This window comes from Epinephelus moara, chromosome 9, assembly GCF_006386435.1.
Source record: "Epinephelus moara isolate mb chromosome 9, YSFRI_EMoa_1.0, whole genome shotgun sequence".
Lineage (NCBI taxonomy): Eukaryota > Metazoa > Chordata > Actinopteri > Perciformes > Serranidae > Epinephelus > Epinephelus moara.
The window spans coordinates 1,196,236-1,210,407 of record NC_065514.1 but is presented as its reverse complement, the minus strand read 5'-3'; the positions used below and the strand labels follow the sequence as shown (position 1 = coordinate 1,210,407).

At 38.2% G+C, this 14,172-nt stretch overlaps 3 protein-coding genes across 3 annotated transcripts in view; 1 reads left to right on the top strand and 2 right to left on the bottom strand.

Moving 5' to 3' along the window:
* tmem150c (transmembrane protein 150C) overlaps positions 1 to 5,527 on the top strand; it is an 11,372-nt gene extending 5,845 nt beyond the window's left edge. The window contains exons 3-8 of the mRNA XM_050053485.1: positions 999 to 1,052; positions 1,142 to 1,177; positions 1,268 to 1,335; positions 1,417 to 1,544; positions 1,616 to 1,793; positions 4,143 to 5,527. Of these exons, the coding sequence (XP_049909442.1) occupies positions 999 to 1,052; positions 1,142 to 1,177; positions 1,268 to 1,335; positions 1,417 to 1,544; positions 1,616 to 1,793; positions 4,143 to 4,318 (640 nt within the window). The 3' untranslated portion in view covers positions 4,319 to 5,527. The remainder of the gene's footprint in view (positions 1 to 998; positions 1,053 to 1,141; positions 1,178 to 1,267; positions 1,336 to 1,416; positions 1,545 to 1,615; positions 1,794 to 4,142) is intronic.
* The window catches only part of cops4 (COP9 constitutive photomorphogenic homolog subunit 4 (Arabidopsis)), a 520,559-nt gene that overhangs the window by 68,139 nt on the left and 438,248 nt on the right, over positions 1 to 14,172 (bottom strand). The window lies entirely within an intron of this gene.
* enoph1 (enolase-phosphatase 1) lies at positions 6,435 to 13,753 on the bottom strand. Its single transcript, XM_050053482.1, has 6 exons — positions 13,405 to 13,753; positions 11,888 to 11,989; positions 10,661 to 10,863; positions 9,286 to 9,418; positions 9,067 to 9,190; positions 6,435 to 7,358 (listed from the first exon to the last, which is right to left on the bottom strand). The coding sequence occupies exons 1-6, from the start codon at positions 13,486 to 13,488 to the stop codon at positions 7,219 to 7,221; spliced, it is 786 nt and encodes a 261-aa protein (XP_049909439.1). The 5' UTR covers positions 13,489 to 13,753; the 3' UTR covers positions 6,435 to 7,218.

The following is a 14,172-nucleotide window of genomic DNA, read 5'->3' as shown; positions in this document are numbered from 1 at the left end:
ACAAGGAGACACAAAACAACAACAACAAGGAGACACAAAACAACAACAACAAGGAGACACAAAACAACAAGGAGACACAATTACAAAAAGTCTACCACGAGACTCAAAAGACTACAAGGACAAAGAGGTAAAATGATTACTAAGACACAAAACAACTTCAAAGACACAAAACTACTACAAAAAGATGGAAACAACTACAAAGGTGAGACTCAAAACGACTGTAGAGACACAAAATCACTACAATAACACACAAAACAACTTCAACTACAATAAAGAGACACAAACCCCCCCACAAAGACACCTAAAAGATTACAAGGAGGCTATACCACAAGACTCAAAAGACTATAAGAGGAGGTTAAAAAACTACTCAGACACAAAGACACAAAAATGAAGAAGCAAATGATTACACAGAGACTTAAAAGACGACAAGAGGAGGTAAAACAACACACAATAACTTCAAAGACACAGAAATGATTATAAGAGATGTACAAAAGTACCTAGAGATACACAAATGACAATAAATAGATGAAAATGATTTTTAAAAAGATGTAAAATGACAGAGACAAAAAACAACAAAGACACCTCACGGATTACAAAAATACTTCCACAAGGCTCAGAAGACTGCAAAGACGCAAAATGACTTCACAGTACAACTACAAAGACACAAAAATGTCTATAAAGACACACAAAACAACCACCAAGACACCTAAAAGATTACAAGGAGACTACCAGAACACTACGAAGAGGCAAAACAACTACTTAAAATAACTGCAAAGATACAAAAACATCTTTAAAGAGACTCAAAAAGACGTGTCATGTTGTTCCAGTGTAGAGGGGATGAGGGGGCTTGTTACACGCCTGTGTCCAGGGATCCATTTTGATAATCTGTGTATGTCTGTCTCACACACACACCTGTACCAGGTGACACTACAGTGTATTATAACTCTGTTCATCTCTAATATTACGTTATTTTCTCCTGTGTTTGATGCATTTATCAGGTACTTTGTGGCTCTCAGTGAAGGGAGGATTGTTCCCCTGGGTGCTAAATACAAGTAAGAATTAAACAATATTAACTACATCAAACAATGACTCTTTTTATCTCCTTTATCTTTGGATTAAAGTTACTTTTAATTGATTTTAGGAGAGGAAATGGATCCCAGTATCCCCCCTTCATCAGGTACACACCCATCATTTCCTTTTCACAATAAAAGCATAGATATAACATGATTCATTCCAGAGCTGCAAACACAAATGTTTTCTCTTTCAGCATCGCGGGGAACTTCCCACCAGCCAGCTGCATCTTCAGCGAGGTCATGAACTTGTCTGCGTTCGTAGGTGCGAGCCGTGTTGATCACGTTCACACAGGTTTGTGCCACACGTCAAATTACAGTTTATTAATCTTCCTCTGTGTTGCAGGGTTCATTTTGGCCGTCCTCAGATACCTCCAGGTGAAAAACAAGATGGACAAACAGTGGCTGAACGTCGGCTGTCTGGTGGTGTTCTGTGTCGCCTGCTTTGGGATGACGCTCATAGGAAACTTCCAGGTAACGTGCACTACTGACAGACGCACGTGTTCAGCAGCTGATCAGAGTTAACTGATTGATGTTGGTTTCAGGTGTTCACCGAGGAGATGATCCATAACTTTGGCACGTTCGTGACCTTTGGACTGGGAGCTGCGTTCTGCTGGGTGCAGTCTTACATCACTCTGAGAGTTAATCTACACAATGAGGGGAAGAAGGTTGCCATCGTCCGCTTCCTGTTGTCTGGGTTCATCACCGTCTGCGTGGTACTCTGTATCCTTCACTCATACCAGCTTCACAGAGGAAGGAACATTGTGAATTTAAAGGGGCCCTGTGGAGTTTTCTGGTACATTTTACTGATGATCATTTTAGTTGTTTGGTATTGGTCATGGACTTTCCATGTCCACATACGTTGTTGACATTCTGGGACACCGTGTCAACGTCAGCCTGTTACATGCATTGTCTTCTTTCAAAATACACTTCTGTTTTCACAGGATATTTAACATTTACATGAAGTATCTTTCAAAATAAAAGCACTACGTCAGTACAACACCGCAAATTTACGTTGTTTTTTTCCCCCTCAAACAACTAGCGCACATGGTTGGGTTTAGGAAAAAAGAACAGGATTTGGCATTAGGATCTTACAGGACTTGAAAACCGCTTTTCTGGGTGAAAGTCAGTGTTTGCTGGACCTATCCACCACCACTCCTAACCGCCCAACTCTGACTTTTGATGCCTTAGCTTTCGTTCTTGTCTTGCCATGTCGACATTAAAGGACGGCTTTTTTTTCAGTGTCTGACGCCGCAAGTCACTTCCCAAGCACCGGCTTTCGACGACTTTGGAGTGAGACTGGGTTGGTTTGGTTTATTTATATCAGAAATTGGTAAAAGAAAAAAAAGAAAAAAATAAATTAATTAATTAAAAAATCCATTACAATTTCACAAAGTCCAAGATCTTTTTTTAAAGAAGGTATTTTTATTGATAATTCAATAAGATGCACAAAGCATCTACAAACAAACATAGAACTAACAATGACAGTAATCAACCCCACCCACCCACCAACCGGAGACAAACAGAGAAAGCCAGGCCAGCGAAAGAAAATAAAAGACAAAAACAAAAAATAAATAAATTAATTAAAAAGAATTAAAAAAAATATATATATCCATAAATATAAAAAAGAAATAAAAAGAGTATACAAATATAGAGAGATTTAAAATAAATGAAATAAAATAATAAAATCAATAAATAAAAAAAATTAATTAAAAAACGGACGACAATTTAATTGTGTGACATAAGAAGGAGAGTATTACATGTTTCATTACAATTTTTCAGCTTACATATTTACTACAAAGTTTAAAAGAGTTGCCAGGTGGCAAAGAAGCGTGCAGTTGATCCTTTAATTAAAAAAAATAGATTTTCTCCAGTTAAAATCCAAGATCTTTGATAAATTGTTTGATCTGACCAACTATCAAAAACCCGAAAAATATTTAAGGCAGCAAATCCTGGAGTTGTTAAATGTTTGACATTTTTATTAAAAAAAAAAATAAATCTTTTAAGCTGTAAATATAATATATATAACATATATTTATAGAAGGGAAGAGTTCAATAGTTTTCTGTACTCTTAAAGAAACCACTCTCATGCCTGTACCATAAAATATGAAGCTACACTTAGCAACTGGTTAGCTTAATGGTTAGCTTAACAGTTAGCTTGATGGTTAGCTTAACAGTTAGCTTGATGGTTAGCTTAACAGTTAGCTTGTGTTTATAGTCTTACTTTACTAAGACTGTAAACAGAAAAGCAGCCAGGCTGGCTCTGTACAAAATCAATTGTTTTACAGTTTCTGTACAGATTAAACAAATGAGATGAATTGTGTTAATGAGTGATCCTAAGAGGTGGATTTTATTACTTTATAAGAGAGGCAGGCTAGCTGTTTTCAGCTGTTTCCAGTCTTCATGCTAAGCTAAGTTAAGCTAACAGGCCGCTGGCTCTTTTTTGTGCAATTATTATTGTATACTTTAACCAAGTTAATTTAGCTGGTTAATTTCTGACTCTATAAATCCTGAAATAAATAAACAAGACAATAAAGCTAAATATAAATGTAAACAATTATATAAATTAGTCCAATAGTTCAATAAATAAATAGATTTTTTAAAAGTGAGGACTTTTTTTTCAGGGGGACTTTTATTTCCTCCATTTTCTATTTTTTCATTTAGCCTTTATTTTACCAGGAATATTCCCAGATTCAAAATCTCTTTTACAAAGAAGTCCTGACCAAGACAGGAGCATAAAAAGTTTTACATTAAAGACAAACAGACTAAAAACTCAACAGCAAGGTTTTAACATACAGCATTAAAACTTCACATTCAAGAAAGAAGCAACAGACTTAAAACAAATAGTTTAAAAAATAATATTGACTTCAATGGGATTACATACTTAAGTATTCTACAGTGAAACTACAAAACTATTTATCTTTAGCAAACTGCAAATCCTACAATTTATAAAAATGTATTTCTATTAAACCACATGCAGGTTGTGACAGCAGAGCATGAGTTGACAGGTTGCCATGTTCTGTGTCCAAACACTCTTATCCCTCACTTGCATCCTTAACTCTTCTGCTGCAGACTTCTCCCTGTTGGGTCTGCGCCTCTACATGCCGGCAGCTCAGAGCCAGTGGGCGCTGGTCATGCTCTTCCTCGCCTTCCTCGGCACCTTCGCCATCGAGTTTCGTCACAGCCACTTTGAAATCACGTGCACAGACGGCTCCAGGCGTCCGGTGAGCCAGTTAGACACTCTCTGAAGCATCCCGGTACCAGCCGGACCAGCTGTAGGGACGTTAGACTTTTTTGGAGGACTATGTGAGATCAGTATCAGTAAAAATATATTTAAAAAATTGCCTTTTTAGTCCTCTGATTTTTGCATCTTTTAGTATTGAGGGTGAAAACTATCTAGAGTGATTGTATGGTGGATTATTCAGAGTAACTTGAACACTGATTTTGGAAAGATGAAGCTGAATCCAGCTGTTGCTGAGCGTAAAGACTTGAAAGCGGGGAACAGTTAGTCCTGCTTCTGGGGGTCATTAAACTGTGCATTTAATACTGTATTATTTAAGGAACAGTGTGTCAGATTTAGGGGGATTAAGTGGCGTCTAGTGGTGAGTATTGCAGATTGGGTCTCTTCCTCTCCAAACAAATAGACAGGGGATTTAAACCAGTAAAAATAAAACAGTTCCATTTGTTACCTTCCATATCTACACTGCTCGTCGCAGATCGGCTGCTAACTCCGCTGGCGAAAACACAAATGTCCTATCTAGAGCCAGGCAGCGCTTCTCAAAGTCAAAGATGCTTCCTTTGTAGGACGGGTCCTTCCAGGTCGGGTCCTACAGAGGCTGGGCATCACTCCTCACATTGGAACAGGCTAGCAAAGGCCCAGGTGTGCGTCACTGAGGAGGCCTTGCCTTCAATTCTGGCAAATCACGAGCAAAGAATTGTGGGTACTTCATGCCTGCTGAGGATACACACATGCACCCTTGAAGATCCTCTGAAGGAAGGACTCTGCCCTCAATAGAATTCAAAGGATCCTTGACATTAACGGGATTCAATGACGTAGCTTCCTTGAACTTCGGTCGATCCTTCCTTTTCTTTGAGAAGCACCAAGTGTTTGGTTTGTCCGTTCTGGGCTACTGTAGAAACATGGTGGTGCAACATGGTGATCTCCATAAACAAGGTCCTGCTCCCTGTGTAGATGTAACTGGATCATTCTAAGCTAACAAAAACACAATGATTCTTATTTTCAGGTGATTATAAACTAAAGAAAACGTACTTTTTGTTTTCCATGTCTGCATATATATCCCTCTAAATCCTGCACACTGGACCTTTAAGGCTGAGTGCGGTGCTTTTAGATGTCCGTCATGTTTAGGCTTTAACAGATTCAGTGTTTCTCTGACAGCATCAAGTAGTCATTGTACTTTTATCTCGACCTTTGTGTTACGAAATAAAACAGAAAGCCTTTATTTCCAGTGGAAATTCTTTAAAGAAACTCCTGAATTTTAAGGTCTCTACACACCAGGGTAGTGACGAATAAATGACACAAAAAAACGCTTGCTCGCATCACATCTATTCATAACGGCAGCAATGCTGATGACAGTTGCAATGTGTGACAGCTGCAGCAGGGGCACCATTGTTGTGAAATTGTGACGTGGTTTCCTTTTTGCACACTGTGATAAGTTGATGCCTTTATTTGCAGCATGAAAGCTCAGAGAAACCGACCTTGTTTGGAAGAAAAATGACAGCTTTTTGCTGCATGATATTTGCTCATCTGTGTGAGAACACTCGTCCAAAAATAGTTTGACAAAAATATACTGACATGCAAATTTATTGCACAAAAAAGCACCCCTGGCGTGTGAAGGCCTTTAAAGGGAAGAGATAGACAATTTGGGAAATATAGAATTTAATAAAGAGTGGACGGATTTGTTTGCTTTTACCGCCAGCGCTGCAAAGCTAAAGTACCAAATAATCATAAATAGCCCACTGCAGAGGAGCCATCTTGTGGTAAAACACACTTTTGAATGCTCATTTAGACCTATTTTTAATGTCGATAGGCTAATTTAGACTCAATACGCAGTGTTGCCATGAGGCTCAAATGTGTTTTGCGTCTCCAGATGGATTTTGTAAAGGTTGCTGACTCCTGATCTAACTCTTGGCAAGACAGCAAATACGGCTCTCTCAAAATGTCAAAGTTTTCCTTAAAAGGTTTGACACATAAACCCTACACTAGTATCTGTGAGGCTCAACACCACGAGGGATAATTTGGACCCTCTCACTGTTTTAGATTTACAGTCTGAAGCTTTAATACAGGAACAGAAAGTATTTTTAGACAGTCAAACATGAACATTGTACTGAGGGAGAAGACAGACGTCAGTGTGAGACAAGGCATTTATTGGAAGCAGTTTTTAGATGATCATTTCCTGAATAATACCAATTATGTTTCACACACATAAATAATCAATTTGGCAATTCCTAGGGTAACTTTCCAACACCAACGCTACGAGGATGGCACATTTAAATAGACACCATTCACCTGTTGAGGGGGACTACTTAAGACAAAGTTTGAAATGAGAACTTCCTGTCAGCAGCACCACTATACTGTAGGTCTACTTTCTAAAACATTACAACGTTAAACGGTTCAACCACTGGATAAAACTTCTGCGTCACGCGTGTACGTGTAGAGGGAGGAAACGGCACATGGATGGAACATGTTTACGAATACGACACATACAGTTGGAAAGTTTTAGCATTGGAGATTCGGTTCCTCTAAAAGGTAAAAAGTAACTTCACAGGTCACGTGTGGAGTTTCCTTCAGGCTTGTTGCTTCTGTTTTATCTACAGCTTTTCTGTTCCTGGTCGATCAAATGGTCCAGTGAGAGTGATGATCGTGTAGCGCTCCGTAAATCTGATTCCATACACGTGAAGGCATCCTGACAGACCGACTGCTTACAGGCTGGGACCTCAGTGGCCCTCTGGTGGCCGACTGCAGCCCCAGCAGCATCTCCTACACCTCTTGAACTGTCAACGTGGAACAAACAAAAACATTAAGAGTTGTAAAAAGGAGGGAGGTGAGGGGGGGCTGGGAGGGCAAAGAAGAGAAGGAACAGGTCAGTATGAAATCAGAAGTTCTCCCCGCCGTCCTCCACGCTCTGCGTTAAGCACGTCCCGTCAGTTCAAGTTGGCTAAAGGATGTGACGAGGCTGTAGTGGGCCCTCTCGTCATCCGTCAGCTCCATGTTTCCAGGCCTGACCACCACCACCACGTTCACCCCGGCTTCTTCAGCTGCTTTAGCCTCTGCAACGACAAATGTATGAGTGAATATATGAAGCCACATTAACACAGCCTCAAAGCAAAGTGAAATGCATTGAGATTTATTTTTGGCATGCTGTTCCCATCAAACTTTCACTTTATTTTTTGTTGTTTTAATGCACATGGTTTCACACTGTTCCACTGATCAACAGGTGGCGCTAAGGGACCGTACACATGCTGCATCGTTAACAGCCTGGGAAACGAGAGGTCAGGCGCTGGGTGCTACTCTTGTGCTTTTTCTGTGCCAGCTTTAAGAGGTTGTATGGTGCTGAACAAGCTCTGTATCGTAGCCTATTTACCTGAAAACCTGAGTGCAGAGCTGATCTACTTCCAGGCGCTATTTCTGTGTCTGTGAGACAGATGTAAAGCTCGAGCAGCTCTGCACTATAATGATCAACTTCTTCTCCATATCTACCACAGACTGATATTTAGAGAGAAAGGGAAAGATATCGGTCAGCTGTGATTGGTTTGTCTTTGCCACATGATATGCGGTGCACGCTGCTGCGTTCCAAGAGCTGAACTTAGCTTATCTTAGGGTGCAGCTGTTCCACCCTGAAAAACAGGCACTTGGGAACACGTGCATGCCACTCTGGTGTCACTCTGGCATTTCAGTGCGCGTCTAGATTGAAAACAATGAATCTGAGGGCGAAAAAATTGCGGCATGTGTATGTTCCCTGTTGCGCCAACAAGGGCTGGAACAAAGAAGACTGTAAGACTACGTCCACGCTGATACATTTTCATTTTAAAACACTGTTTTCAAGTCTCCGTCTACACAAGCGTTTGAGCATCGTTTCAGAAAGTATCTCCATCCATACTAAGGCCTGTAAATACATATCACATGACCATCCATGTACACCGGTGTAAACAGGAAGCAGATTGTTTTTGCAGAAATACTACAGAAGGAGAACAACAATGGCAACAACAAGGTCAGCAACACCTGTAATTTGTTATCCGTGTTGAATTAAGCTCTGGTAGTCAGTCTGATGTGTCACCTGATAGACTGTGACAAATCAGGGACGTGTTGTGACTGATAAGACCCAATCAGTGAGTGTTTGTGCGCATCTGCATCATCATTTAAAAAAATAAAATAAAACAAAAACCTAAAATGCAATCCCAAGATTTTTTAAACTTGAACAGGATCAGCAGCAGTTACAAAAGCCTCAGTTTTAGGTGTGGACGCTGGGTGTAAACATAGCAAAACATATTCATTTTAAAACAAATTTGTATTTGTGTGGATGTAGCCTCAGTCTGTAAACAGTCTGTAAACAACACAGGTTTTAAACTGTTAGAAAAAGCAGCTTTGCAGGGAGGAAGTGCATTCACCATGTTTGCCTGACCTCAGGGAGACACACAAGTTTTGCTGACTGAACACTGAATGTAAACATGTAAACAGAAATTTTGTTTGTTTACATTTGTTTACATAAAAACTCCACAGGGCACCTTTAAGGAGACGAGCAGCTTTGGGAGGTTTGCTTTGAGCTAAATGCTACATGATACTGCTAACAGCGAACACAAAGAACAGCTGAGGCTCATGGAAATATGATGACACATAATACAAGTCCTCAATCATAAAAACCTGATTTCAGATCAGCCCATTAAATTATATTATATTATAGAAGGAGCACATCCTTTGTTTTATTTCAGTGTGTCTAATACAAGACGGCCTTAAACACATTACTGCTAACATATTTACCTCGAGTGACGTCGGTCAGGAATGTGATTTCCTCCGGTTGACAGCCGATCCTCTCAGCAATCCTCTCGTAGCTTTTGCTGTCCACTTTAGCTCCTATACTGGTGTCAAAGTGACCGTCTAATAACTAGAATCAATATTAAAAGAATGTCTTATTAGTTTACAGTTGCTTTAAACTAATAGAAAAACACAACGTACAATGAGAGCGGCGACTGGACTCACATCTAAAACATCTCCTTCCACAGAGTATCCAAACAGCAGTTTCTGTGCCTCCACACTTCCAGAGGAGTAAATGAACACTTTGAGTCCCTGTTCTCTCCATCTCTTGATGGATGGGATTACATCCTGGTAGACCCTGTTAACAAGCAAACCAAGATCAGAAGATAAATATTATTTCTTTACGTTCATAAAGCTCGTTGATGCAGTTTTCAGGTCCCACAATCACGATGTTTTCTATTTTCAGGATCTCAGAATGGATTGCAAAGAAATTATGATATATTTAAACACCGATTAATATATAATTATAATACTTTAAATATTGACACATCAGTCTAGTTTTGTCTTGTGACAAACGAGAACATTACACATAAAATAACTATTAATGATCAAATAAAAACATTAAGTACAAATATTATTATTATTATTACACAGTTGCTTTTGTATAGTTTGCATTTTCTTAATTCTTATTTTAGTTATAAACACTTATTTATTTCTGTTACTTTCCAGGCTTTTTGTGTTCATTTCTTTCTCTGTGCTGCTGCGACAACTAAGTTTCCCCGCTCAGGAATAATAAAGGTTTTATTTAAATTATTGTTTACGTGGGGCTGTGACCCCAAATTTTTTTAAGTTTTTTTTTTTTAAGATATTTTTTGGGGCATTTTACCTTTAATGGACAGGACAGACAAGTGTGAAAGGGGGAGAGAGAGAGAGAGGGGATGACATGCAGCAAAGGGCCACAGGCTGGAGTCAAACCCGGGCCGCTGGCAACAGCCTTGTACATGGGGCGCCTGCTCTACCACTAAGCCACCGACGCCCCATGACCCCAAATTTATTAGAATTACATCATTAAAGTATTTTATTTTTACTTATTGCCTAAAANAGCCTTGTACATGGGGCGCCTGCTCTACCACTAAGCCACCGACGCCCCATGACCCCAAATTTATTAGAATTACATCATTAAAGTATTTTATTTTTACTTATTGCCTAAAAGGCTGCAAACTAAAATTGTTTTCAGTATCGATGAATGTAATTGTCTTTATTTCATTCATGAATTCATCGTGTGGTCCATAGGATGCCCAAAAATTGTAATTATAGAACAAGGTGACGTCTTAAAACTACATGTTCTGTCGGGCTTAGAGTCCAAAACTGTAAATGTTTACTGTCACATAAGAAAATAAAAGCAGTAAATTTTGACAAACTGGAACACATAAAAACAGAATAAATGCTGATTAATTTTCTGTCTGGTCGATAAGTGTTTAGGTACAAACAGTATTCAAGTTCTGTTTCTGGAAACCGTGCCACGTCATCACTGAAGTCTGAGTCAGCATCTGCACACAGGTCTGAATTTTGAAGTGAGGAAAATGGTCAGTGTACTTACTCGCCTTTGATTCTCCCAGAAGCATACGCTGACCTCCACATGTGACCCTGGAGCTGTTTGAGTGCTGTCGACTTCCTGTCTGCAGCCATCTGCCACAGCACATTATCCACCACTTCCCTAATGGCCTTCTCCTCGTCCGTGTGAACCGTCTGGTCCACGGCGTGGACGGGGCCCGACCGGTTCTGTCTCATGTCCTCTTCAATCTGCAGCGACAGTCAGGTTTTTTTATTTATTTTATTTTTTATTGAGGGAGCATCAAATCAGATCTTTGGGTATCTGGAACACAACATGCTTTTTTGCTTTGTTGTTGTATCAAGTTTATTTAATTGAGAAAATAAGTCCGGCTCTTTTGTAGTGCTGAGATGTATCATTCAAATCCATCATCTGTGCAAATCAAAAGCAATTAAACAACGTAACAATACTGAAACAAGTCGTTGGTCGACAGAAAATTAATCTGCAACTACTTCAATAATCAATTTATTCTTTTTTTCAAGTGGAAATACAAATATTCACCTTTCTCAAATGTAAATATTTGTTGGTTTTCTTCATCTTATGATACTAAAACAAATATATTTGTGTTTTGGACTGCTGGTCGGACAAAATAACCAATATCAATATGTCAACTTGAATCTTAGGAAACTATGATGGGCATATTTCTGACATTTCATGGACTAAATGATTAAATGGTCCTTCAATAAAATGACTGACAGGTTAATCGACAATAAAACTAATGGGGTGAGGGACTAAAATCGATCCGGCATAATTTTGCGTGGCAATATTGCATCGATACGATAAATTACTAGGATTGCAAATGCAAATTAAACTCTTGGAAGTCTGTTAGAAAAATAAAATCAACAGCTTTCTCAGATACATTTTACTGTAATAAAAAGTGAACTTTATCTTATTAGATAAAACAGATGATGAAATTTTCCTTTGAGGTCATAATCAGCAGTTAAAAATAGGTAAATAAATCACAATATGTGTTACTGCAATCCCCAGCATATCCCAAAACGATTAAAATTACAATAACATTGTATCATGGGGCCTCTGGTGATTCCCTCCACTAAAAACTGATCAATAGTTGCAGCTCTTAAACACTGACAGGAACATCAAGGGCCAAAGTTTCCCTTCCTGATAGCTGATATAATAAGATATTGTTGGACTGTTGGAAGGAAGAGATTTGTTCTTAAATGTGATTAAATCTAACAAGGCTTGTGACTCCGTTACCTGTTTCTTTAGAAGATGAACATCTTGTTTGCACTCGTCTTCCTCCCAGTGATTGGACAGGTACTCCTCAAGATGCTCCCTGATGTACGGAAATAAGATATCCTGGAAAACACAGAGTGGAGTCATTAGGCGTGTTAGCAGAGAGGAAAAAAAAATATCAGACACAAATATACTGGATCATATTTATTTAAAAATCTCAAGGTTGAACACTCATTACTTTCTTATGTATTCATACTTATGTTATACTGCTTTCATGCTATATGGAATGAATGAACATCTGGTTAGAGTGACGTCATCTGATGACTTCTAAGAGCTGTAGCATTATGATTACAAAGATAAAAATTTTTTTATAGAATTATCTCCATTAAATTTTGGTTTAATTACTTAACAATGCACGTCAGATTTTGGCTAACCTGAGTTGTCCATGTTTGTATTTGAGGTGCTTCCATATTATTAAAATAAAGAGTTGGAGCTCTCATAAAAATCAGAAATGCACAGTTGTAATTATAATTGTGATACTGACTCTTATTTAAAAGCTGTGTTAATCTGTAAATTTTTAAACGTAAAAAACCCTTCCACAAATACAAAAATAAAATTGTGAACTCAAAAAGCTTTTTTTTGCAAATTTACAACAGGTCTGTAAATACAGATTCCACAAATAAAAAATATCTGAGAATATATTTTAATTAATTACAAAGAATGGAAATCATTTGTGAATATCTTCCAGACATTTACAATTGATTTTTTGTAAATTAATTTTTTATTTGTCATTTGCATTTTACACACAGAATCTTTTTGTTTAATTGTTTTAATTTATTTGTGTATTTGGAGATTAGTTTTATATTTGCAAAACAGTTTTGTGAGTTTACAATTTTTTTGTATTTGTGGAAGTTGTTTTACATTTAGAGATTACACATTACACACAGGTTGACGAACTGTTCACACAAATACTGAGACAAATTAATCTCCATACAACTCTGATATAAAATGAGCATATGGTCTGTTTTAATCAGATTTGCAATTTGTTTTGTATTTGTAAAATTGTTTTATACGTTTACACATTTTCTGTAGTTGTGGAAGTAGTTTTAAATGTACAGATCACACATTAACACACGGATTGTCTAACTGTTAATACAAATAATATTGAGACAATTTAATCTCCATACACGCCGATGTGAAATGAAAGTAGCATATGGTCTGTTATTATCAGGCAGTGACTCAATATTATGACAATTAGCTAGCTGAACTCATCAAATATTAAACGAGGCACTTGTGTGAAGCAAATAAAAAGAGAAAATGAATAAAGTATACAATCAGAGAAGGACAAGTTGAGTTTAATAGAGGTTTGACAGCTGTGAGTCCACAATGGTCCAACACCGTTAAGCTAAGCTGGTTTAGCTGGGCTGCTACTGCTGACAGTCATCTGTTAGCATGAGCGGTTGCTGAGCGCTACATGATTAAATTAAATGTTATTAAATAAATATGCATTAAAAGCACATCTGTGTAATATAACTCACCTTTACAAATGTGATGGGTGTTGTTGTTCCTTCGATATCCAGCAAGAGTGCACTGGTCCTAGCAGGAATTGAAACAGTGGCCATTTTTGAGTTAGCTGACGTTAGCTTATAATTAGCAGCACCGCCACAGTGTTAAAGCTCGCGCTCCTCGCTGGTTCTCCGACTAACTGACCCCGGGACAGGTGAAGCAGGTCAAAGGTTATCCAAAGCGTTGAGGGATGTAGCACCTGGTTAGCTGTTGGTCACTGACTGTGCTCTGCCATCAGCTCGCAGCTAACACTGACTGAGGGAGCAGTGAGCACACATGTTGTCACACAGTTGTCAGTTCAGGCCACTGCGCAGAGGGGGCGCTGCTGAGCGGGAGTCTGCCGGAAAGACTAGACGCGAAGAAGAATCAGACCGGAAGCTGCTCATTACTAACCGCTTCAGCATTACTGAGAGCATTCATGTGTTAATAAAGTATGTTTTATAGAGCAAAATAAAATAATAATAATGATAATTATTATAGTAAAAATAATAATAATAATAATAATAATAATAATAATAATAATAATTATAATAATAATAATAATGCAATAAAAAATATGAATCTTTCAGTGGGTATGTTGTATTTCATGTTGGGAACCATAAACCTGTCACTTAAAGGGGAACTTCACCCATTTAAAAAATTCATACATGTAATTCCTTTCATCTAAGACAGTCCAAAGACTTGCATAAAAATCACTGCTCTCTCCAAAATCCAAAAACTAAAGTGCTAAAACTCAAATT